General features: G+C 39.9%; 1 protein-coding gene across 2 annotated transcripts; it reads left to right on the top strand.

The window, feature by feature from the left end:
- The first annotated feature begins 291 nt into the window (after positions 1-291).
- LOC127622688 (SLIT and NTRK-like protein 3) lies at positions 292-6,595 on the top strand. 2 transcript variants are annotated; one of them, XM_052096719.1, is made up of 3 exons: positions 292-974; positions 1,322-1,381; positions 2,254-6,595. In XM_052096719.1, exon 3 carries the CDS (start codon positions 2,303-2,305, stop codon positions 4,916-4,918), a length of 2,616 nt encoding a protein of 871 aa, XP_051952679.1. In that variant the 5' UTR covers positions 292-974; positions 1,322-1,381; positions 2,254-2,302; the 3' UTR covers positions 4,919-6,595. The 2 variants fall into 2 exon arrangements, with proteins under 2 accessions (XP_051952679.1, XP_051952677.1); XM_052096717.1 differs by lacking the exon at positions 1,322-1,381.
- Positions 6,596-27,859: the final 21,264 nt, after the last annotated feature.

The raw sequence follows: 27,859 nt of genomic DNA on the forward strand, positions 1-27,859 counted from the left end.
CGCGGGAAGACAAGACACGGAAAATCAGGGCGCGGGAAGACAAGACGCGGGAAAGCATGGCGTGACGCGGGAAGACAAGACGCGGGAAAGCAGCGCACGGGAAGCGCACGGAACACTACGGAGGACTTTATTTTTTTACCTCAGCAGCCCTTTACTGCAGAGTAAACCGAACGAAATGCTCACAGCGAAAGCGGGAGAAGGAGACACTCATTCCAACGCATTCATTGAAACTTTTCAAGGAAATAAAGACTGAGAGCAAAAGAAAATTTTCACAACGGAGTTTAACGGAAACTCAATGTATCAGAAGAGAACTGATGGAAGAGAACTTGAATAAGCTTCGACTTTATGATCGTTGCATGCTCTTGTAAACGAGGAGATGAGATGAGGTGATTGTCTAAAAACAAAACGTTACATCGCTGATGATGAAAGAGAGAGAGAACACGGACTCGCGCGCGCGCGCCCCCGGTGCGGCACTCGGCGCGCTCAACAGCTCGTGCCTCCTCCATCCCAACCCTCTCCGCCAACAGCACCGACGCCAACGCCGTCCTCCAATCTCTGCACTCTCCCTCCCAGCTTGCTTTTCTTAAAGCTCATTTCCGTGACGATCTGAAGCTTTTTCTCCGGTACGATGAGAGATGCCAGCAGCGCAGCAGCGGGACGAGCCGAACCGAGCCGCTCCGAGCGGAACTGAGCTGCAGTTTTCTCTCAGGCTTCAGGACTGAGCTGAACCTGCACCATAAACAAACCTATACTTTGGAGAAGAAGAAAAAAAAAGATTTCATTCAAATCACGTCTTCATCTTCTCTCTTATTCTTGGTCTGAGAGAGAGGAGAGGCAGGTCAACACACACACACAGAGAGAGAGAGAGAGAGAGAGAGAGAGAGATAGGGGGAAAAATCACAGGAGACGGAGGCGGAGAGGGAGAGAGAGATCCAACAATCATTAAACTCGTTCGGATGTTCTGTTGAAGAAAGGTGAGTTTTGTGCGAATGCGATTTCAGAGGTTCTCAGATTTTGGGTGGTAACTTCATTGAACAGCATAATCTCTATATTTAATCAAATGATGCATTGATTTGTATATGATGTAACTGCGCAGAGACTGCTGTACAAATTACCCTCAGCAGCTTTCAACAAAGACATTACAACAAAACATATCTTAAATGAAAGTTGAATGCTAAATTGTAATTATACACTAATACATAGCAAAGTGGGATGGAGATTATACATGTGTGAAAAAAGTGGAGATTTGATTCTGCGTTTCATTCCAATGCACGTCTGTTTTTTTGTTTGTTTGTTTTTTTCAATCATCAATCGGAGGCAGCAAGGGACCACCCGTCTCCAAACCCGCTGGAGATGTAAAGTTGGATACCACTAAAACCGAGTAGGTATCCGCTACAGCTTTGGAAATAGAAGGACATTGGAATTGATTGCCAAAGCCAAGGCATCAGAGAAGGGTGGGAGGAAAGCAATACAAAGTGTGCTATTCATGGAAAATTGCTGGGACTGTTACCCATCTCATCTTGATAAAGGACGAGGATATTTTCGAGGGCTTTTTTTTTTTATTTATTTTTTGGTCCCATTATTCGTTTTAAGAACCCAGAAGACAAGAAATTCACATGTATTTACTAATAAGCATATTGTGGCACACTCAGCAGCATTTGGCTCCGAGTTTCTCCACTGATCTTCGGATAGCATGAAATTGCGATCTGCGCTAATTAAGTGTGTTCAGGCTGTGGAAGCAAATAACCTCCGTTATGCATTAAATGTCTTATTGACGTTTTGCCGACAACCTTTCTGAGATGCACCTGTCATCTGTTTCTGGAATGTTTTAAATTAATACTGCAGTTTTTTTATTTTATTTGTTGATCTAATGCTTTTGAAATTTAAACTAACATGGAATTGATTGGTTATCTAAATTGAACAAGTGTTGCCTGGACTGTGTGTAACCGATGTGGTGAGACTTAAAAATGGCAGTTTTATATTCCCTAGTGATAGTCAAGTGCATTAAACAGCTTTGAGGTCCTTTTATTTAATGCAGTCCTTGAAAACATGTGATGCTTATCTCCAAGAGTCCTGTATTTGGGTATTTGAGAGATGTCAAGCCAAAAGATAATGCACAATCTCTATCGTAAACATGCTATTATGTGGAGAGAGGAGGTGTCTGTTGTGCGATTTATTGTGCACAATGCCTCAGTTGTGCGCTGTCTGAGGCTTCTCATCTCTCTCACTAATTTTTACTGTGTTTTGTTGCAGTGCTGTGAAGTGGCTCCCAGCCTTAACTTCATCAGGACTTGGAGGAAGGATGCTGTGGTTTACCCTGCTAAGCACAATAGCTTTAGGATGGACTACGCCGATCCCTCTGTTGGACGAGTCAGAGGAAATAGATGAGCCTTGCTTTGACCCTTGCTACTGTGAAGTCAAGGAGGGTATTTTCCACGTCCACTGCGACAGCAAAGGATTTACAAATGTCAGCCAGATCTCTCAGACATGGACGAGACCCTTTAAACTCAATCTGCAGAGGAACTCCATGCGCAAACTGTATTTTAACAGCTTTTTGCACCTCAACAACGCTGTATCGCTCAATCTAGGGAACAATGCGCTGCAGGACATTCATGTGGGTGCTTTCAATGGCCTGAGCATTTTGAAAAAGCTATTTCTTCATGAGAATAAACTGGAGGTATTTAGGAATGACACTTTTATGGGGCTGGAAAGCCTTGAGTATCTCCAGGCGGATTACAATGTCATCAAGAGAATAGAGAGTGGAGCATTTCGGAACCTGCACAAACTCAGAGTACTTATTTTGAATGACAATTTAATACCCGTGCTACCCAATTTATTATTCAGGTCTGTGTCACTGACGCACCTTGACTTGCGTGGCAACCGCTTAAAAATTCTACCTTATAAAGGGACTTTGGAATACATCGGTCGCAGCTTGATGGAGATTCAGTTAGAGGAAAATCCGTGGAACTGTGTGTGTGACATTGTGCAGCTTAAAATGTGGCTAGAGCGCATCCCTTACACAGCTCTGGTAGGTGACATCACATGTGAATACCCCTTTCATTTACACGGCAAAGACCTTCGCGAGATCAAGAGGACTGAACTCTGTCCTTTACTCTCTGAAGCTGAAATGGAGGCCAAACATGGCATTCCCAGATTACCATTTAATAACGAAAATGTCTGGCCCACCAAGCCTTCATCTATGTTATCGTCTTTTCATAACACAGCCTCCTCAGTAGAGTACAGAGAGAGACACGTAAAGCCAACTAAACGGCCCAGACCAACAAAAACGCCACCCACTCCTCGTAGCATTTACCCAGGGTTGAATCAGCCTCCTATTGCTGCCTATCAGACCAGACCCCCTATACCAATAATTTGCCCGACAAGGTGTATGTGCAATTTACACATCAATGACTTAGGCCTCACCGTCAATTGCAAAGAGAAAGGCTTCCACAACATTTCTGAGCTCTTGCCACGACCACTTAACGCGAAGAAACTGTATTTAAGTGGGAATCTGATACAGAAAATTTACAGATCGGATTTTTGGAACTTCTCCAGCTTGGATTTATTGCACTTGGGTAATAATCGGATATCATACGTTCAAGAAGGCGCCTTTATGAACCTACCTAATTTGAAAAGTTTATACTTGAATGGCAACGACATAGAACGGCTCACTCCAGGCATGTTTCGTGGTCTGCAAGCACTTAGTTACTTGTATTTCGAGTACAACGTCATTCGAGAGATCCAACCGGCCGCATTCAGCCTCATGCCAAACCTGCAGTTGGTTTTTCTCAATGACAACCTGCTGCGCACCTTGCCCGTGGATGCCTTCGCTGGCACCTCTCTGGCCAGGCTCAATCTGCGCAACAACTATTTTCTATATCTTCCTGTGAGCGGCGTACTGGAGCATCTTCACTCCATCGTTCAAATCGACCTGCACCAGAACCCCTGGGACTGCTCTTGCGACATCATCCCACTCAAACAGTGGATTGAGAAGCTCAGCTCCGTCATTGTTGTGGGGGAAGTGACCTGCAAGACCCCAGAATCTGCTCTTGGTAAGGATCTGCGCACTCTGGAGGTGGAGATCATCTGCCCCGAGCTGAAATTTACAGCGTCCTCTCCGGTTCTACCCAATGATATGACAGCAACCAGCGGTTCTGAGTTAGGATACGCACCAGCGACGGTAGCTGTCCCACTATCTGTGCTCATTCTCAGCCTGTTGATCCTCTTCATCTCAGCAGTGTTTGTGGCTGCTGGTCTGTTTGCATTCGTTCTACGGAGACGAAAGAAGCTTCCCTTCCGGAAGCGGCAGGAAGTTGATCTTACGGGCATTCAGATGCAATGCAAGATCTTTGAGGAAAGACCGACCGCCTCCCCTGAGAAACCACCAGGTCACGTCTATGACTACATACCCCATCCTGTTACTCAGATGTGCAACAATCCCATTTACAAACCACGAGAGGGGGAGATTGAGGGTGAGCAGTTTGTAGAAACCAAGGAAAATAACAGTAATTATCGAACTCTTCTGGAGAAAGAGAAGGAATGGACGATGGCTGTGTCCAATTCCCAGCTCAACACGATCGTCACTGTTAATCAGTCCAGTGACATGGCGGGCTTTCATGAGAATGGAGTGCTTTGCCCCACCGTGATTGACAGCCAGAGACCGACCCCAACAGTGGGTTTTGTAGACTGCCTATATGGCACCATACCCAAATTAAAGGACATGCATGTTGCACACTCACATCCCCAAGGAATGCAATACCCTGACTTACAGCAAGATGCCAGATTAAAAGAAACATTACTTTTCACTGCAGGAAAAGGATTCCCAGAGCAAACCCAAAGCGAATACCTCGAGTTAAGGGCCAAACTTCAGACCAAGCCGGATTACCTCGAAGTCTTGGAGAAGTCGTATAGATTCTAGTTGAATATAAAATATTATTCTATTTCACAACCCCTCCCCCTTCTTCACCCAAGCCCACAAAGATTGAGTATCAAAAAAGAAGCATGGCAAAATTATAAAGTATGTATCATACACACACACATACACACAGAGTTCCCCCAAGTCACTTTGGAGGAAAGGCCATACTCAGATTTTCAATGAAGTGCCTTTTTTCAGAGTAGCCAGCAATGTTACCACCCATTATTTTTGTATGGAACAGATTTGTCGTTGAGCCTCTGGAGTTTAATTATCAAAATATAATCAAAAGAAGCCTTCAATCGCCGGGATTCATGGCACTTGTGCGAGGACACACACTTGCCCTGGCACAGTTTGTAGAATATTTGCAGTTTGCTGCATGAATTTAACTGCAGAGGAGGGTATTGATGAAAACCATACAGAGACATATTACCCGTTCAGTGGTCTAATTTAATTTTATATAACAAAAGACGACAGAGCTCTATCTCAAGGACGCTCCCAAGGATCAATATTTGTGAATATATAAAGACACTTCAAGATTTTATGGAGTTCAACGCACTTTCTTATAAAAAACGCTTCTGGATACTATCACTAACAGCTTTTTAGGAAGCACTTTTAATGTTTTCTCTCTCTCACAAAGTTTTGACAGAGTTAGAAATGTGCATATATTTATTCTGTAATTTCAGTGAAAGATTTAATTGTAAAGGTAATGTTAAATCAATGTATAGTGATTATGCGTCTGGTATAGCCTTCTTAATAAAAATACAAAGTCTTAAATCAAATAAAAAGGGTACCAATGCATACTGTTTGTGAGAAATATATTTCACGTATTGGTTTGCCGCTTAAACTATTTTAGATTTCTTTTTCCATTTCAAGACAAATAATAAAATGCACATTAACCTACCAAGATTTCACTGCTGCTAAGAGGAGCCAAATACTCCTCTCTGCCTATATGCATGTGCCATTGATGGGTGTGAACAAGAAAATAGATCTGGCTTTGGATTAGATTTGAATCTATTTTTCAAGGTATGCTTTTACGCCCACCCTGACCTGTTGACAGCATTACATAACTTTTAAGATTTAGTATGAAATGCAGTTACTTTTAAAAGTGTCCACAAGAGGGAGAAAGAGAGACATCCTCACAACAAATGCGGCATTGATGGGCTAACATAGATGTTTGGTTATTTGAGACAAAGCTTAAAATCTCCTTTTGTCTGTTTTGAGATACACTTGTGTACTTAGTGGCATTTCTATGAAATTTTGATTGTGCGTGTGTGATGTGTGTTTGGGGATAATGTCACATATTCTATTTGTGCATCACTCTAGGGACATATTTTCGTGCTAGAAAATTATCTATTTAGCAAAAATAGATTGTTTTTACTCCCCTTTAAATACAAAGATGGCATTTTGTTTTTTTAAAACCAAATATAATGTCTGATAAACGCAAGCTATGTTCAAGTTCAGTCCATAACCATTGAATACAAACATAGTAAGTCTACAATTAATCACAATTAATCTTTCTAAGGATACTTAACATAATTTATTTGTTTGTTATTATTGAGTTCGTTAAAGTAGCTTCAAATTCTTGTTTAACACCAACCAAGAATTGTATTCATTAATTAGTTTCACCACATTCACCATTTACCCAGCCTGTTTTGTCAGTTTTTCAATAAATTCTGTTTATTCCATGGTTAACCAAACTCCCTGTTGTGCAAATCTGTTTCAAATCAATATGCCTTTATACATTTTGTCACAACAACAAAGATATCTGTATGTTATAATGTCACCCAATGGTTGATACAAAAAACTATTGATATGTCTTTGTTTATTTCAAGGTATAATACATTTTGGATTGTTTTTAGAGTGTTTGGTCTTCTTCGGTGGACGTATAGGTATCTAGGTGGATGCAGGTTGTGCAGTGCTCTCTAAAGTGGCCTTTATCTGTTCTCTGTGATTTAGAACAGCTCAGGGGACAGTAATGGTCTTCTTGACAACGTCACCTTGCTGTGGATTACGTCTATGATGTCCTTGTCTCTATATTTCAACATTATGGTCTTTGTTTTTGCAAAAGGGTAGAGATCCTAATGATGTATAATGTCGGTGTCATCTGAGTTCGTTTTTAGATATTTATGATGGATACATTAAAATAATAAAGATGTTCCTAAGAGCTCCTAATTATTTTAATTATTATTGTTTCAAATTGCCTACCTGGTTTGCCTTCCTTTTGGAATAGAGACCAATGTAATAGACAGCTCTAGAAAAAATTGAGGAGTTTTCTTGATTTTCCAACATTTGTTAGAACTTATTCACCTTACTTGTCTACTCAGAAGGATGAAGTTTACCATTTTAAAGACTTCAGTAGGGCACAGACCATGTTGCGACCTTAGTTACATATCAGACCCAGATCAAATTTGCTTTCTGCCACATTGTCTTTGACTTGCAGATTTTCGCTAAAGTAAGATACAACTATTTATTTTCTGCCATGTTATCAACTTTTATTGTGTGTAAATGTTGTGTTTGTTTGTAGTTTTTCCCCATGTCTTGCCTTTAATTATTTATCCTAAGGTTAATCTTGTCTTGTGAGATCTGTGCTTGCTAATGATCAGTTGGCTGGTTGGGGCTTATGTAATCTATACTTGACTTATGTTAAATGACTGTAGCTCGTTTGTAATATCGAATGATTTCCTACCTCAGTGTCAGAATTTTGTTTGTGGCATTGTCCTGATGAACCATTGACATGGCTGCCATCTTTGCAGTCTGAAGCTTGTTTGTTTCTTGTTGTGCTCTTTGTTGTGGGGGTTGTGATGGAGCTTCCAATCTGCATTTCACTCAGTTTCTTCCTCGTCTTGATGACTTGTTCTTTGGCTTTTCAAAAGGCTTAATTAGCTAAAACGATCAAAACCGGAGGAGGTGGATTGAGGGGGGAAATTAAAAAGGAAACAGAGCGAAGAAAGAAAGAGAGTTGGATTTAAACAGGCCAAGCTTGCAGTGTAGCAGCATGTAGATTCAGAGTATCTGATGAACAGGTGGCCTAGAATGAAATTTGAAATTTGAAGAGCATTGAGTTGTAGGAGAAAATGGAGTAATTGCTGGCCCTTTAATCAATAGACGATATGCAAATATGATGGGGTTACTATCCCTTAGCTTTTATGTACAGTGGCCCCCAAAAGTATTTGGATTGTTAAGACAAACAACATTTCTGAATTGCATTACATTAGATAGCAAAATATCACTTTATCTAATTCAATGACATTCATGCTCTATATTTAAAGTGCAGCTTAAGTGTTAAAATAATTTTGGAGACCATTGTAGATTTATATATTTATTTAATTATTGTGGTATAAATCTTTGCTATTTTGTGAGAGATGTAGTCTAAAGTGTGAATATGACTTTAGAAGCCTGGGGAATATAAAATGTCTAATGACTCATGGCAGTGGTGACGGTTGCTGTCCGTGGTGCTGAAATTACTGTGCATGCATACAGAACAGAAATAGAAGTGATAAAGTGTTTCTGAAATATCAAAATTAATTTAGTAAACTTAAAATCTCCTTACACAGTATAAGTGTTGCAATTTTCCTCAAAGATAATTACATAAATGCTGGTTTTGTATGTTTAAGATTGGATTTTTGCATCATATACTGTACATGACAACAATTTGCTTGTTTCTGTATTAGTTTAATTATTCAATTATGTTTGGCTTCTCTGTAGAGGATCAAGTTAGAGCTGATTTTTGCATCCAACCAAAAATCAGATCAGCAATTCACATGTCTATCTATATTTTGTGTAGTGTGTGTGTGTTGATACAGAGAGGAAAAGTTAAAAAGAATAAAAGCAAGAAAGAACCAGAGAAGAGGCAGGCAGATAATTAAATAATGTGTGCTAGCGAAAAAGCTTCTCCCTGAATTTTGCTACAATTCCAAGTATTGTGTTAGGCAGTATTATGTTCTAGCTGATGTTTAGGTGTGGGCACTGAGCATACAGCAGTTTTCTATTTTCTTTTGTTCTTTTGGATTTCTTTGCAGCTTTTTCATGTAGGACAAAGAATGAGAGCAGATAAATAAATAGAGAGAGCGAGAAGTGGGGGATGTCATCTGCCATGTGTCTGCAGCTGCAGTATAAAAGCAGTCACACATACTTTTCTTGATTCAACTATTGTTGCAGGGCACAGGGCAGCCACCTTCAAAGAAATGATGTCTCATCGCAGCTTTGAGACTATGATTTGAGACTAAAAGCATGCATACTTACTTCAGAGACCAAGATAGAAGGAAAGATCAGATAGATAGATAGATAGATAGATAGATAGATAGATAGATTTTGACAGAAATTTAAAATATACAGTATATATATATATATATATATATATATATATATATATATATATTATAGACAGAACATGAAGACCAGCAAGCTAAAGGGGAAAACCATTCTGGGGGGATAGTGTGATACCAGCACACAGAGAAAGAAAAATAAATCAAGAATCAGGGAGAGATCAGCATTAACTGAAGGATGGAGAACAAGAGCAGACCCTCGGGATACATGTGCTGACCCTGCATTTGAAGTGCTGTGCTCGTTTGTGAGAGACAATGTGCTGAATATTCCTAGAAACGTTCGGATCACATTACCAGCTGCTCTTATGCTATAAAGCTCTCAGATTAGGCCTTGTGAATGCTGAAAGGGCTTGCTGTGTACTGTATTGTAGAAGGCAGTTAACTTCCTTTGGCTCTCTGAGCTAATAGAATGTACCTCGGAATGGTAGAGACACAGCTGAGTGTATTGATCCAAGCTGGTAGCGCCTGCCACCGCTCAATAGAAATATCTATGCAAGCACTTGATTTTGACTCTTTGTGCTTGTAAAGTAAGTGCTTATTTGGGGATGGGGGCTACATGGGCATGTGCTTATGAGTTTGAAACTTGTGCATAGATTTCCATGTTTTATTCTGTGTTCTACATTTGTGAGTGTGTTTTTGTTGGGAGGTTTTGCACAAGTAAGGTCGGTTGCATCATTCGTCACTGGACCATGCAAAAACCCTCATCCAACCATTGATGCTTTCACTGGTTTTATACTGGAAAATTCTTTTACATCTGCTAAATGCAAATCAGAGTGTTGTTTGTTTATATTTGTGTACAACAGCTGCAGTGTGTGTGTGGGGGGGCTTGGGTGGTTTGATGTTGTTTTTTAAGTTAAAAACTGGTTATTACAAGGTTATTATGCTATAAATGTGGTTTATGAGGACATTTCTAGTGTCTACTAAACAATGTTTTTTTGAATGTAAAAATGCAGAAAGTTTTTTCTGAGGGTTAGGTTTAGGGGATAGAATCTATAGTTTGTACAGTATAAAAATCATTATATCTATGGATAGTCCTCATAAGGATAGCCACACCAACTTGTGTGTGCGTGCATGCTTTCATGCATGCGTGTGTGTGTGTGTGTGTGTGTGTGTGTGTGCGTGTGCGCGTGCGCGTGCATTTGTGTATAGTAGCCAAAAACTACTCGAGTAAAAGTACAATTACTTAAAAAATGCTCAGGTAAAATTTAAATTACTAACGTAATTACTTGTGTAAGAGTAAGAAAATATCCAATTAAAAGAGTTATTCATGTAGTGAGCAACTCATTAATTTCACAGATGACATAATGGATGTTAACTCCCCTATATTCCATTACATAATATAAATGTAACATGTGTTACAGAATTATTATTATTATTAGTAGTAGTAGTAGTAATAATAATGGTAATGGTATGACTTTCTTTCTTCCATGCAACAAAATAAGGAGATATTAGACAGAATTTAGCTTGAGTCACTATTTACTTTCAGTGATTTTTTTTCCCTCTATATTTTGAAAGTGTATGGTGACCGAGACTGTCAGTCCCTGACATTTTGTCTAACATCTTTTGTGTTCCACAGATTACTGAAGGTCACATGGGTTTGGAACAACATGAGGGTAGGGAAATGATGACATAATATAAAATTATGGCTGAGCTATCACTTTAAATGGATAGTTCTCCCAAAAAATAAAAATTCTCTAATTGTTTACTCACCATCATGCCATCCCAGATATGTATGACTTTCTTTTTTTGCAGAACACAAATTAAGATTTTTAGAAATATATTTCAGCTCTGTAGGTCAGAACAATGCAACTGAATGGGTGCCAACATTTTGATGCCCAAAAAGCACATAAAGGCAGCATTAAAGTAATCCATAAGACTCCAGTAGTTAAATCCACGTCTTCAGAAGTGATATGATAGACGTGGGAGAGAAACAGATCAATATTTGTAATCTTTTGCTAGACATTCTTCTCCCTGCCCAGCAGGGGGCAATATGCAAAGAACGTGAATCACCAAAACCACAAGAAGTAGAATGTGAAAGTGATCTGTTTCTCATCACAATGACTAACTCCCAAGTCCATAAATGTTGTGAGAGGGAAGTTTAGCAGAGAGCTGGAGATATTGATCAGCAAAAACCAGTGGCTCCATGGTTGTGTCAAACCCAACAGAGAAAGAGGAAGATATGTTATATAGATGAACAGGTTTAAAAAAATGTGTGTGTATAATTCATTCTATATATATATATATATATATATGCAGTATATTCTTAGGTGGGTCGTAACATGCTACAATTGCTCTAACGTTTACTAAAAGTGTGTAAATTTTACTCAGTCAAGTACATTTCTAATTAAATGTTTTTACTTTTACTTGATTACAATGGGCGGCGTTCCTGTAGTTACATAACTGTGTTTAATTTTGATTAATGCTTCATTTATTGAAAGATTATAAAATGAGACTTTTATGACAGTTCACACTTCTGTGTGCACTTCACTCAAGCCGAGTCCATCAGTACTGAAGCATTAAGCTCTTCAATATAAGTGAAACACATTCTTCGCTCCGCACTGTGAAAAAAATAATAGTTTTGTCATGCAATGCCTTCATTTAACACCAAGGCAAGATGATATTTCAAGATTAAATTGCAGCTCCAACTTAATTAAGGCACATTGAGGTAAGTTGTGGCTCTAATGGTCATTTTCAGAGTGATTTTGTAAATATGGGCTCCTATGACATACATTTGTAGGTGTACACTTTTAAATCAGTGCAGCAATATATAAGTGCGCTTAATTTTTGTCCCTGCCTTAAGCAGTATTTATGCATTTAACCTGCGCCCTCGCACTGGAAACAATCACAGCTACTTGTTGAATATCCGCTTGTCTTGGTGTTAAATGAAGTAATTATCTGACAGAACTATTATTTTTTCACTGTGCGGAGTGAAGAAAGTTTGTCACATTATTTGAAGAGCTCGATGCTGCAGCAGTGATGGACTCTGCTTGAGTGGCAGTCTGTGACGGCGCACAAGCTGTTAGAACTTCCTCTGACGTAAAATCCCCATTCAATAATCTCAATAAATTAAACATGAACTCAAATTAAACCCAGTAATGTAATGACAGGAACACCGCCCATTGTAACAAAGTAAAAGTATTAGACATTAAACCTTTTAAACCTAATCTAATCTAAATTAAAAAAAAAAATTTAAGTTACTCAAGTAAATTAGGTAGTTACTGCCCTCCTCTCTGTGTGTGTTACATAGGGCATAGCAGCATCATTAATTAGTGTTGTGCTAACATTTGCTCTTCTCTCTGGTATTGCTGACTTCCTTTAGTGTGAACATGCAGTGGATGCACAAAAACAGGATGTGTGTGTGGTTTATACTTGTGTGTTTTAGATTGATTTTGTGGCACAGTTGCACAAATATGGAGTTCTTTCCAAAAACAAAAGGAATGGCAGTTAATGCATTATGAACTAACAATGAACAATATTATATAAAAAACAGTAATCAAGAATAATACATAATGTAAACAATCAGCAGTCCATTACACTTAACATGTTTACTAATGTTACAAATAGAAGCTTATTGTAAAGTGTTATCAATGCAATGTTTAACTGTGTTGATCACAGCAATGGCAGTTTTTTATTGAATGATAAAAGAAAATGTCGAAGTCATATTTCAATCCATAATCAAAGAAAAAATAAATAAGAAATTATACTTAATTTATCATATTTAAGAACTGTTTTTAGATGTTATTTTTATAATTAAGCACATGCATTTGGACATTTGAATTACAAGTTTCTTTATTATTCCTCAATGATTATAATCATATACTTATTACTTATTACTGTAATACAGAATTTTGTGGGTTGAAATGTGCTTTTTCTCTGGTAAATTGTCACAGTGCAACAATTTCTTAATGGTTTTAAAATAGACATCATTGGTAAAATAAATGTTCTTATTGCCAGAGACTATAGCCATAGATGCTATTTGCACTAAGGGTACCGTATATAGCAACCAAAAGCATCTTCTTTTCGCTATATGTGCAAATAGTGATAGATGCTATTTTCACCCCTAATTAAATACTAACATTGTGTATAGGGGCATAACATCAGCATGTTCATTGTATTTATTTAGAGTCCCACTGACACCCTGCACCTAAGCCATGGTTGTACTGCAGTAACCATAATATCACCATAGTATTTTGTAGTATATGTAATCACAAAATCAAAACACAAAATAAACACCATATTATTAGTAACACCATGAGTAATTGCACCAAACTACAGTGTTACTTTCTGTATGTGTATACACACACACACACACACACACACACACACGTGTAGCAATAAAGGTAAAAATACATGGCTAATAAGAGCCTCCAAAGATGGATTTTTTTGCAATCACTTCTGGGATCAAGCCTGTCTGACCTCATTGATGCTCAGTTCTATGTTTCAAAGCAGTCATGTTCACATTATTTATTCAAAAACAAACAATCCATGTTCTTTGAGTCGAACCTGCTATTTGCTGTTGGCTGTTTACTGCAAGGTTAATTAGCACAGCATCACTTGTAGTCCATCTGTTTCATATTTACTCATTATAAATACAGAAATGAGTGAGACAAGCTCTCCCAGAGGAAAAAATATTGCTCAGAGGTTGCTCTCTGAAATCTCAAGGGAGATCTCAGTTGTTTCGTTTAGTTACAACTTGGTCTCAGAAGTTTCTCCTAAAAGATTCTTAGAAGAAATAAAAAACAAACAACAAATCAGCCAATTTTTTGACATTCTCTGCAGTACGAATATTGCATAGAACTATACAAAATAATGTAGATAATGTAATCTAATGTAGATATCTTGAAATAATTGGATGAGAAATATATTTGGTTCTGGAAATAAAAATCCCATTATTTATTTATTTGTTTATTTTTTCCATATGGTATTGATTATTACCAGGAACTCTGAGGTTATTAATCAATGGTATATTCTTCTGTTGAAGCCATTGTTCTGCAACTTAATTCATTAAAAAAACATTTTTGATAGTGGAATTTATGATGCAGAGCAACACTACCCATGATCCAGAGGGGGGACGATTCCACCAATCAGAGAATCATGGCAAACAAATCTCACCAAAGTGCTCTACATTGACTGTCCATTCTATGACGCACTATGAATGATGCAATCAAGTCGGTCTCCTTACACCCTTAGACTACTTATATATTTGTATATATCTTCAAACTGTATGTTACAATATACTTAAATAATGATTCTATACATATAACCTACAATTAGTTTTACGTTTCCATCTTTTTCTATCTTTTTTTTGAGTATAGAATTTGCAATGCTTCATGGGATTGTAGTTCCTTCCATTATCAAAGACATTGAGTACACAGTCTTTTTACCATTGTCTTTTGTCATATTTCTCAAAAGATCGTTTGCTTCAAATCTAATTTTGTAACGTTGTGATTCACAGCAGATCTGGTTGGTTTGGTTCATGGCTTAGAACTCTTGTGTGAATTACTTTATAACATCCCTATGGGAAAATGAATGGTTAAAATATTTCCAGAACAAAGGCAGCTGAAAAACTGGGTGGACACTAGCACTCTATAGCTGTTGTTTTTTGTTTGTTTTTTCTTCCCAAACACTAATTTGAGGAGGTCTTTAATTCCTACTACATGAATGTACCCAATGTCTTCTCTTAGTAAGTTGAAGGGTTTCACTTCCTATTGAACTAGAAACCATCATGTATTAAGAATCTAAACTGGTTGAAATGGGAGGAGTTGTACTGTTTTTAAGATAAAAATTGTCCATGAATTTTAGCTTGGATTTCAACCATATGACATGAAAAAAAAGAGCACAGATGACTGTAAATGGTTGAGACAGCCGTGTTTATGAACTGTTGTTTTATGGAAAAGCGCTATACAAAGGTTCTTCAAAATGTCTCTTTTGTGTTCCATTGAACAACCTGAGGTTAAGTAAATGATTGCAGAATTACATTTTTTACTGAACTATCCCTTTAAAAGTGTGGGGCTTAAACTGACCATTTTTTAGCCCCAGTCATTTAGCTCTCTTCCTATCTGTCTCTCGCCCCTTCTCTGCCTGATGGAATCAGTCTGTGAATGGTGAACATATCTGTCTGGGGTGATTCATGACTCTAGGCCTTTCATTCTGACAGGCCTCCTCTGCCATCACCCTCTCTCTCTCTCTCTCTCTCTCTCTCACACACACACACACACACACATACTCTTTATCCTGACAGCAGGCTGTTCAAAGCGTGCTTGGATGCAGAACACCAACATTTCCGATGCAGCCTGTGGCCGAGGGGTCAGCCAGGCACCCACCGATGATGTCGTGCTCTGCCTGCCAGATCAGACTCTGTCGGTCCAACTACACACACACACACACATACACTAACACACACACACACACACACACACACACGTTTACTGTATAAGTGCTTTACTTACCATTTGTTTCACTCTTCCTCTAGTTGTCATCACTTTCATTTCAGGAAAAACTCAGGAGTTTAGTGAGGTATACCTTTGATGTGCATTTGAGTGTGTTTGCACAGTCCTATGTCAGTTCAGTTAACGTACAGAAATCACAGATACAATGCAAGGATGTTCTGAGTGGTTGTCAAGGTATTGTGATGCGGTAGCTACAGAGTGATTTTTAATGCATTGCTTTACAGTTGATATGTTTTGGGTGGTTGCTATGCTGTTGCTTACTGGACCAGGTCAAAAGAGCCCACCCTTAAAAGTATAGTTCACCCAAAAAGGGCAATTCTCTCAACATTTCCTTACCCTTTTGCTACCCAGATGTGTATTACTTTCTTTGCAGAACACAAACAAAGATTTTTCGTTGAAAAAAAATTACAAAATATATATATATATATAAAGCTCTGTTGGTCCTTATAATGCAAGTCTTTATGCCATCCTGATCCCTAATTGGCTCAGGTCACTCATTCAAAATAAGTTCAGTAGGTTTTGTTTTATGTCTTGGAATGCCTCCATGTAGTTGTCGACTGATGTCTCTCCAAAGGTATACCCTCTGTACCCTCTACATGTCAATATGAATGTATTTTGTACCTTTTCTGTTCCTAAATGGTACATCTTAATAACTTACTAGCTCTTAAGAGCATCCAGTGGGTAAATCTTTGTGAGTACTGCCCCAGTGACAAGCTGTTGTACCACTAAAGGTACATATTTTTCTAACAGTGTCTAACAGGCCACTGAATTGGGTCACGATAAGCTCTGATGACATCAGAACAAATTGCTCTGAACGAGGTTTATGAGTCGCCTCTCAATGACAAACAACAGACCACATGCCATAATTCATTAGACACAACTGCTGTGTCATTTCTCACCTCATATGTGTGTCACGATCACTTGTGTGTCCCTGTGTGAATGGAGATAGATGAGAAGATAATTATACAGTTTATTCAGAAGTTTTGAGACCTGTATTATATTGCTGCCTGTGAGGGACGAAGATAAAAACAGGAGATGTTTACAGTGGGATTTGGTATGATGAGAAACCAGCAACATTGTATTTAACTTTGCAAAATCTGGTGTTATCTCAAGGTTATAGAACTGCTCTACAAAGACTAGACAAAGTGTTTTGAATGTCCAGTTAAATGTGGATCATGAAGTAGTTTGATTCTGTTTTCTCTGAATATTACAGCAGAGTACAGTTGAGCCTAATATTTCAGATTAGCCTATATAACTTTACCTACACTTGTGCAGCTCTGATTAAACCTGCAATGTTTTCTTTCATTCACTCATTCCTTTTATTAAAATTGTATTTATTTTTTTGGTTTAGTTACTTCTACACAAGTTTTGGTTTAGAATCTCACAAAAACTAAAGGGAACCTATAGATTAGAGGTGAGTGCTTATTATCTCATTTTAACAACTAAATATATTAGACTACATTGACCTAACCTTTTTATCGGGACGGTACATCACAAGAAGAGCAAATCAGTATATAAAAATCATGCTTACCTGGAGAGGAGAGAGAGAGAGAGAGAGAGAGACAATGATAAAAATTCCTTATTGAACTAATGATAAGTGTAAAATGTGGGAACCTTGTCTGTGTGTGGTACCTGCTGCTCTGCATTTCTGTCTAAAGAATCCCAACATTAGAAACAAGTTCATTTTAAACAGGGTCCCTTCTCATTTCATTCTGATCTCAATAGTTTATTCAGCTAATGTTGGTATTGTTTTTGAACATATAGTGTAGGCTTTGCAAAGATGTTATTGAAGGATGCATCAATGCAAACTATATTGGACCTGACAACAAAAACAACTACAAGCATTGTCAGTAACCATTTCAACTCATTTAATATGCACAAAGGGTGTTTACCTAAAAGTCACAGCAGAAAAATATATATATGTATTTTTTTGTTTTGCAATTTGAATTATGGGGACACTAGAAATGTCCTCATAACCACATTTATAGCATAATACCCTTGTAATTACTAGTTTGTAACCAAAAATGAAAGTCCTTGTAAACCACCCAAACCTGCACACTCACACACACTCATATAATATGAAGCATAATTAATAACATGGTTTCTTGCTAAAACAAATAAACTCATATTTCTCTAAAATACACACTATATGTGTATAAGGTACATGAAGTGCAAATATTATTGAAAGTATTTTACTTCTACATGCATTTCCTTTAATATTGTCAATGAACTCATATGATTTGGCCGTAAATATCGTCTCATGTGCAGAGTCCACCGTGCACAACTTTTGTCCACCCTAGCCTTCACCTCAGTGACATTCTGTCTGGTAATTATTAACCCAGCATTCTCTTTCGGTCTTTCTATCAAAAGTATCAGATCACTTTATTTCACTCATAAAGGCCAGATAAAGCCACACTTATGTAAATTTGATCAGATTAATTGCAGAATTATTATGGTAAAAAGTTCAAGATCAGATGTTGCAATGTGAAATGGTTTATGGCTTGCCAGTTGTATTTTACACCAGACAATTTTGAGCACACATTATTATTATTATAGCATGACCAGAGATAAGAGGCTGTTTTAGGTGTTGGCAGGTCAAATTAAAGCTAAGACAGAGAATATAATGACATATTGGTTGTGTAGTTAGTAAATTTGTGTAAAACAAGTAATGCACTTTAAAAATATAATTTTTACATTTATGCATTTGGCAGACGCTTTTATCCAAAGCGACTTACAGAGCCCTTCTTACAGGGACAATCCCCCTGGAGCAACCTGGAGTTAAGTGCCTTGCTCAAGGACACAATGGTGGTGGCTGTGGGGATCGAACCAACGACCTTCTGATTGCCAGTTTACCAGTACTGTGGTTTAGACCACTGCACCACCACACTCAATTTTGGTTGTAAGTCAGTAACTGTATATATAGCAATATTTACTATTATCATATCATCATTATTATCAATTGTATTTTGACTATTAAAAAGTTAATTATTTATTAAAAATGGTTTCATCACTCACAGAAATACACATTCTTGATATCAAAAACTGTATTTCAATTTTTAAAAACTTTAATTCTTTATCTTTAATTGCATTTCAACTAGTGAAATTTCACAATTATCTGCCATTCACTTCATATTAATATATATTTAATACATTTCTTGCTATTTGAAATTCCATAAGTACATATCAGCTATGTACTTCTAAATAGAAAATATATAACATATTCAAGATAAAAAAATGATAATTTACTTAAAACACGTGCATTGCTGCAAAATTGGAATTTCAACTAATTAGAATTAATTATAGAAGTCTGAAATTGTGTTTTTGATGTAAAGAATGAGTAGTTCTAGGAGTGATGAGATCATTCAATATATCAGGAATGAACCTTTTTACTAGTGCAAATTTATTTACTGATGTCAAAATTGAGCACTAGTAATTTAAATCCTGATTTCAAGAAAACAATTTGAACTAGTGAAAATGTAATTGTTGATATCTATGATTCATTTTCTGCATATGATTAAAAGTCAATTCGGCTAGCCATACCATTTCTGTCCTTTACTTTTTTTCTGCATTTATTTCTCCACAGCCAACTCCAAACCTATTTGCTCACACATGGACCTGCAGTTCCAATCCAATTCTGGTACCTGAAACTAGAACTGGCAATTCAATCCGAGGTATTGATTCCTTCAGTTTGGGACCTGTTCTCCGCTGTGATAGATGCTTGCGTTGCTCTTAACCTGATGTGGCCATCAAAGCCAGACCGCAGGCATACAGGCACATCTGGAAAAACGCTATGCTAGCTCATTGTGCTAGCTTAATAAAAAGTATAATGCCATGAGCAGCAGTTCTAACTGCAGCGGGATCCTCATGGCCAAGTGTTTTACAGTAGGTTTAAAGTGCACTATTAGGTGCAAGAGTTTGCTTCAATTTCGAGATCTACAACGAGAAATAGACACTAATGCTCAAACTAAGCCCCTTCATTTAATTCTTGCTGTAGAAGTGATAGACTGAAATTATACCCTTTCAGGGTAAACAAGAGGGTGGTTAGGGGGAGGTGAATTTAGTGACTGGATTGAGCTCTGGTCAAGCTCTCAATGAAACTATGGAGCTCTCAATCTACACTATCAATGCTATCTACGACTAGGTCATGTTCTGTAACTTTTTTACAGTGTTTTAAAGGTAAAGTATGTTCCAGGTTTAATACATTTAAGATCAATTGACAGCATTTTGGCATAAATTTGATTACCAAAAAATATATATTTTTGACTCATCCCGCATTTAAAGAAAATAAATAAATAAATACTGCAATAGTAAGCAACATACAGTAAATGGGGCCAGTCCATTAAGTCACGTTCAGGAACAGATAAACCCAGGTGCAGACCAGAGTGCAAACCAAAATACTTTTATTAATGAAAAAACAAAGCTTGGTACAAAACAGTGGTTGCCCAGACTGCAACCAAGTTGGCTCACAAAAGCCCCCCCCCCCAAAAAAAACTGGATAAACAAACCAAGGAAAAGAAAATTAGACAGGAAGCACTGGACCCAAATCTGGAGAGGTTACAATGAACCAACACAGACAAGCAAAAACAAGAGGAATGTAAAGGGAAGGAAATGAGGAGGGTAATGAGGAGGGCAGGTGGAACAAATAACAAAGTAGTTAGGTAAACGAGGGGGCAATCACTAAAGATTGGACTGACATGTGTGCAAATGGCAATGAGAAAACACACCAAAGCCATGTGCACTCACACAACACTAGTGTCAGGATCCAGCCACAACTATAAACAAGACTAACCGAAGTGGCAGGATCCTGACACTAGATACACAAGACAAAAACCCACAGGTGCCATGTCCCAACACTGAAGAAATGTAACGCTTGAGCAACGAGGCAGACGAGGAGATGCGGATCCAAACGCAGTTTAAACTTTATTTAATAAGCAAACAGGTAAACACAAAGGAACAACCCACAATGGGGAAATAAAACATAAAAACTGTAAACTAAACACGATGTAAACAAACAGAGGACTCGGGAAGGAAACACACACACCAGGCTAACATCAAACAACGATAGACAAGGACTGAACAAAGAAACAGGGTATAAATACATAAACATGGGAAAAAGGGGCCAATGAACGAACAGAACTCAAACAAGATAACAAGGTGATTAACAGAAGCAAAAGGCAAACTAATGAGGACAGGTGAAAACAATGACAGAAAACACGAACGCTAACAAAGAGACTATGGAGTTACATAAGGGACTAAAGTGAAAACTAAAAAATGCAAAAGTGACAAAAAAGGCAAACAAAAGGGCAACAGTGAAACAAGACAGGGTATACATAACAGAGCCCCCCCCCCCTCAAAGGATCGGCTTCCAGATGATCCTAGAAGACAAAGACAAAAGACAAAAAACCCACAGAGAACAAAATGATGGCACCGGGGGCAGACAGGCAGACCAGGGGGGGCACAAGAACAAGGAGGCAGTCCAAGGGGCACAGAGGGCAGGCAGAAGTCCAAGGGGGGCCACGAGGGGAAATGAGACAGTCCACGGGGGCACAAAGGGAGATGAGACAGTCCACGGGGGCACAAGGGACAATTAGGCAGTCCATGGGGGCACAAAGGGACAGGTTTAGGAGGCCGGGGTGGTATCGACCGGGCAGGGACAGGTTTCGATGGTCTGGGAGCTGGCCACCGGGCAAGGGTAGGTGCAGGAGGCCTGGGAGCTGGCCACAGGGCTAGGACAGGTTTGGGGGACCTGGGAGGAGGCCACTGGACAGGGACTGGGTCAGGAGGCCAGGGGGGAGGCCTCAGGACGGGAACAGGGTCAGGAGGCCTGGGTGGAGGCCACAGGACAGGGACTGGGTCAGGGGGCCTGGGAAGAGGCCACGGGACTGGGACTGGGTCAGGAGGTCTGGGAAGAGGCCACGGGACGGGAACATGGTCAGAAGCCCTGGGAGGAGGCCACAGGACAGGGACCGGGTCAGGAGGCCTGGGAGGAGGCCACAGGATAGAGGCCGGCTTTGGTGGCCTGGGAGGTGGTTGTGGGCCAAGGGCCGGTTCAGGGGACCTGGGAGGTGACCACAGGACAGAGGCCGGTTTTGGTGGCCTAGGAGATGGAGTGGCCACAGGGGAGGCCGGCGGAGCCGCGTGAGGCGGAGCCAAGGAGGACCTCTGAGGCGGAGCCGAGGGAGGTGATGGCTCAGAAGGCCCAGAAGGCGGAGCTGAGGGAGGCTCAGGAGGTGGAGCTGAAGGAGGCTCAAGAGGCGGAGCCGTAGGAGGCTCAAGAGGCTCTGGGGACGGAGCCATAGGAGGCTCGGGGGGCGGAGCCCTGGAAGGCTCGAGAGGTGGAGCCCTGGGTGGCTCGAGAGGCCTGGAAGGCGGAGCCCTGGAAGGCTCGAGAGGTTCGAGAGGCGGAGCCCTGGGAGGCTCGAGAGGCTTGAGGGGCGGAGCCCTGGGAGGCTCGAGAGGCTTGAGGGGCGGAGCCCTGGTAGGCTCGAGAGGCTTGAGGTGCGGAGCCCTGGTAGGCTCGAGAGGTGGAGCTCTGGAAAGCTCGGGAGGCTTGAGAGACGGAGCCCTGGAAGACTCGAGAGACTTGAGGGGCGGAGCCCTGGGAGGCTCGAGAGGCTTGAGGGGCGGAGCCCTGGTAGGCTCGCGAGGCTTGAGGGGCAGAGCCCTGGAAGGCTCGAGAGGCTTGAGAGGCAGAGCTCTGGGAAGCTCGGAGGGCAGAGCTCTGGAAAGCTCGGGAGGCAGAGCTCTGGAAAGCTCAGGAAGCTCGGAAGGCGGGGCTCTGGAAAGCCCAGGAGGCGGAGCTCGGGAAAGCTCAGAAGGCGGAGCTCTGGAAAGCTCGGGAAACTCGGAAGGCGGAGCTCTGGAAAGCTCGGGAAACTCGGAAGGCGGAGCTCTGGAAAGCTCGGGAGGAGGAGCCCTGGAAGACTCGAGAGACTTGAGAGACTTGGGAGGCGGAGCCCTGGTAGGCTCGAGAGGCAGAGCCCTGGAAGGCTCGGGAGGCGCTGGCTCTAGGACGGGCATGACCACTGGCGCTGGCTCTTGGACGGTCCTGGCTACAGGCGCTGGCTCAGGGACGGTCGAGGCTACAGGCGCTGGCTCAGGGACGGTCGAGGCTACAGGCGCTGGCTCAGGGACGTTTGAGGCTACAGGCTCTGGCTCACTGACGTCTGAGGCTACAGGCTCTGGCTGGGTTACCGTGGTATGTGCCGGCTTGGGTTCGCCGGGCGCTGAGGGCAGAGCCAAGGGGGGTTTAGGGCATGGGGCTGCGGCAGGCGGAGGCTGGAGTGCAAAGACCTCTCCCTTTCTCCTCTTCCTCCGGGCTGATGCGACTGGCGAAGCTGGGATGCTGTTCCTGGTCAGCGTGGCTTCAGGCTCGCTGGCCGTGGTTGACGAGGGCTCAGGCTCGCTGACCGTGGTTGACGAGGGCTCAGGCTCGCTGACGGTAGAGGCAGTAGGCGCTTGCTCGCTCACTGTGACATGCGTGGCCGCTGGCTCGCTCACTGTGACAGGCGTGGCCGCTGGCTCGCTCACTGTGACAGGCGTGGCCGCTGGCTCGCAGACCGGGGCAGGTGTGGGCTCTGGCTCGCAGACCGGGGCAGGCGTGGGCTCTGGCTCGCAGACAGGAGGGGCTGGTTTGATAGGGAGCGCTAGGGATGACTGGAGAGTCACCACCATGGGTGGAGAGGTAGGGTCCTCCTCAGCGACGCCCACGGTGAGCTGTGAGCCGCAAACTAGTAGGGTCGCCTCCAGGAAGTCGCAGAGCGTCCAGCCGTGCGTTGCCTGTGGCAACCGCTCCCTCAGCTCCGTGTTCAAATTGCCCCTAAAGAAGACCACCAAGGCTGAGTCCGGGAAGTCTGAGATACTCGCCAGGTTCAGGAAGTTGTGGATGTGGTCTTCTATAGGGTGGTCTTCTTGCCTTAAGCTGAGCAGATTGTAGTTAGCTCGCTGAACTGCTGGATCCATAGTTTGTGGTCTATCGTTCTGTAACGCTTGAGCAACGAGGCAGACGAGGAGATGCGGATCCAAACGCAGTTTAAACTTTATTTAATAAGCAAACAGGTAAACACAAAGGAACAACCCACAATGGGGAAATAAAACATAAAAACTGTAAACTAAACACGATGTAAACAAACAGAGGACTCGGGAAGGAACACACACACACACACACACACACACACACACGTTGTGTTTCCATGTTTTATGGGGACTTTCCATAGAAATAATGGTTTTTATACTGTACAAACTTTATATTCTATCCCCTAAACCTAACACAACCCCTAAACCTAACCCTCACAGAAAACTTTCTGCATTTTTACATTTACAAAAAACATAATTTAGTATGATTTATAAGCTGTTTTCCTCATGGGGACCGACAAAATGTCCCCACAAGGTCAAACATTTCGGGTTTTACTATCCTTATGGGGACATTTGGTCCCCACAAAGTGATAAACACACACACACACACACACACACACACACACACACACACACACACACACACACACACACACACACACACACACACACACACACACACACACACACACACACACACACACACACACACACACACACACACACACACACACACACACACACACACACATAGACAAGACAAGGATAACGACAACGATAGACAAGGACTGAACAAAGAAACAGGGTATAAATACATAAACATGGGAAAAAGGGGCCAATGAACGAACAGAACTCAAACAAGATAACAAGGTGATTAACAGAAGCAAAAGGCAAACTAATGAGGACAGGTGAAAACAATGACAGAAAACACGAACGCTAACAAAGAGACTATGGAGTTACATAAGGGACTAAAGTGAAAACTAAAAAATGAAAAAGTGACAAAAATGGCAAACAAAAGGGCAACAGTGAAACAAGACAGGGTATACATAACAAGAAAAGACTTAAATAGAGTGCAGGAACCTGACACATAAATGTTCAAATACATAGATTTAAAAGTACAGCCACAAGATTTAAACACTATTTTTGAGTGCGCTCCTTTTGTGCGCACGAAAAATGTGGTTCAGGATTTGATGTACAGTAGACTTACATTTAGAATATAAGTAGTATTAATCATTTTCACCTACTGACACAAAAAGTATTAACAGTGATTGTATTTGCATGCACTTCACTACTACAGATCGATTTTGGTTTTGAAAAATGTAATGTATTTATTTAAGCCTCTGGGGTCGACGAACGAGCCGGCGTAATTACAGCGGAAAGAGCATCAAATTCTCCATAATTTTGTGGCATACAGATAAGTGTAAGGCATCATTAGAGACTGTAAAGGGTCTTCTTTTATTTGTGTACACTCACAATAACAACAAAACCTTGTGCTTTTGTAAAATAAAGAAAATAAAAAGGTTGAGCTTACAGCAGTCTCTGTGTTCGCGAGCATATTTCTGAAACACGTCACAAAAATGAACTGAAACTCTGTGAATACTTATCACACAAACATGAAACATATGTCTAAAGAAAGCTTAAAATGTCTACTTTTAAATAAATTAATTAAAGTACCAATTTAAAACAAAAATTCTCCTGCAATGTGATCTGTATGAAACAAAGCGATGTACAAAATTGCTCCTGGCTCAGCTAATTATCCCTAATATGATCACACCCATGGGCAGAGGGTGCTATTCATACAGTAATGTGCTGAGACGATCAATGTAAATGGTAAATGCCCCTGACTGTGCCTTAAAAAACATCAAGTTCATCCACTTTTCTGCACGTTTGGAAGATTGCACGATACACAGGTGAGGAAGCTCCTGGATAGTGACGAAGAGTTAACATTTTCCTCAGAAGAATAGCGGGACTCTGATGAATGTTTGCATTTTGAAGAGTGACTTGATCTAGCCGAGGATACAATTTCGTCATTTAGTTTTACTTACATTAGTTGACATACTAATTTATATAAACATGTACATATTTTACTACTGACTTGCCAGCCAGGATTCAGAGTATTGAAATGTGAAATATGACCCAATAAGCAAGGTTTAGTTACATTTAAATTTTGTTTCGGCTAAAGCAGGTATTTAAATTGTATGCTGCATGATATAAATATGATATGTAATAAAATAATATGAATGTTTAGATTATATTTTAACTAGTATTTATGCTGCCTCCTTATCATCAACGAAGCTTGTGCTTGCAAATATCTGTTCAGGTGTAAATGAGTAAAATGCTTTTTAAATATATCCATATTAGAAAATCAGCATATTATAATGATTTCTGAAGGATCATGTGACATTGAAGACTGAAGTAATGATGCTGAAAATTCAGCTTTGATCACAAATTGCATTTTACAATATATTCAAATAGAAAACTGTTCTTTTAAATGGTAAAAAGAGTTCACAATATCAATGTTTTTACTGTATTTTGGATCAAATAAATGCAACCTTGTTGAGCAGAAGAGACCTCTTTTAAACGGTAGTGTAGGTCTAAAATTAAGTAAAGTCTTTATGTAAAGAAAATGTATAGTCTGATTACTTCTTTTAAATTAAAACTTGATTTTGATCATTAAGTCTCCTCACATTCATTCTCTTTCTTTCACATTCCTCAGTGATAGGCCCAGGGGTGGGGTCTGTGTCTCCTCAGGTGTGAAATACAATCAATATTCATGATCATTCACGCCTATTTGCATATGACCTTTCTAAAACTAAAATTGTCTTACAAAAGTTAAATTACTCTATTGTTGTATGAATGAGTGATCAGGATGGTTTTCACATCATTTTGTAGCAAAAACTCTAGGCTACAAGATCCAGTTCTCAAAGTCTTGTGGACAAATGTTTAGTATGTGTTATATGGTCTTATTTCAATGACTTAAAATGTTTTTTCAAAAACCACGCATAAACGTTATTTTCTCAAAAATACAAACATGTACATACATGTTGCTCACATTTTATGTGTTTGTGCGGAATACAGTGTTATCAAACTTTAGCCATTAATATGTTTTTAAGCAACTGAAAAAAGCACAAATGTCAAGGCATGTCAAAACTTCTCCAAGGCCCAAAACACCCGCAGACCCCAGAGGGTTAAACACAAAAACGTTAATCCAAAAATATCATTAAATTCAAATACACTTACAATGAAAAGTAAATCTAATCAAAATATCGAAGTTGTCAAAAAAAATCATACCAAATACAAACATTTTACCTTTTCCGACTTCTTCTACCAGCCCACTTTAGAGCTGTTCAGCCGTGACATCAATTTGTAGGCGAACCCAGAAGTCTAATTCACCATGGGTTCCCTCAGGAATTTCCTATCAGGTTTTATAATAGGTTTTCCAATTTATGAGTTAAATAAAATCTGTGGTAAACATTACTTCTAGATACATGGACATTTGTTCTAGAACATATACTACACTTTCGTACCTCAAATGTGAATTTTTAAGCCACGTGTGATTTTATTTTTGTCAGGGAAAACATTTGTTACACTATATATGTTTTGCACTGAAAACAGATGTGGTGCAGAAACATCTTAGCACAATTATCTATTTCTCAGAAAAATTGCAAATTGTGCCTTGTGCCACTTCACATACAATACATCCACAGTTTGCATGCATACACCCACAGATAGCGCTAATATTCTCACTCACGCCTACTTGCGCATTGCTCTGGCATGAAAATTGCACTTAGAATTAGGACTCTCACGGATATTGAATCAGACGTAGCATACGGTATTTGTGCATGGCACTGCTCTTTGCACACTTATGAAAATACAGCCCTTTATGTGTTAACATGATTTTAGTGTGATAAAAACTGAGATTTACCAGATTACAGGGTTTACAGACATTTTCTCAACACATGTTCTCCTGGTCTTATTGTGAATAGCCTGTAGAGAACAGAATGTGTGTTAGGAATTAAATTAAACTGTCTGCATGTCTGTGCCATTAATGTAGGGACATTTGGTTGTATAAATGTACATGGTATGGGTTAAAGTGCCCATTTACCTCCATCATTATGTAGGGACATGTATAATGAAATTAGCTATATTTGACAACCATTATAAGAAAGATAAAGGAAAAATAATTTGATTATTTTTCTGAATAAAATTCTCCACCATTAAAATCTTAATACAATGTCTCATTGTATTTGCTCACAATTTATATTGTAAGGAATTAGCTTTAATAAGGGAATTATGATTAATTCACTTCTATCAGG

The sequence above is a fragment of the Xyrauchen texanus genome, chromosome 29 (genome assembly GCF_025860055.1).
Source record: "Xyrauchen texanus isolate HMW12.3.18 chromosome 29, RBS_HiC_50CHRs, whole genome shotgun sequence".
Lineage (NCBI taxonomy): Eukaryota > Metazoa > Chordata > Actinopteri > Cypriniformes > Catostomidae > Xyrauchen > Xyrauchen texanus.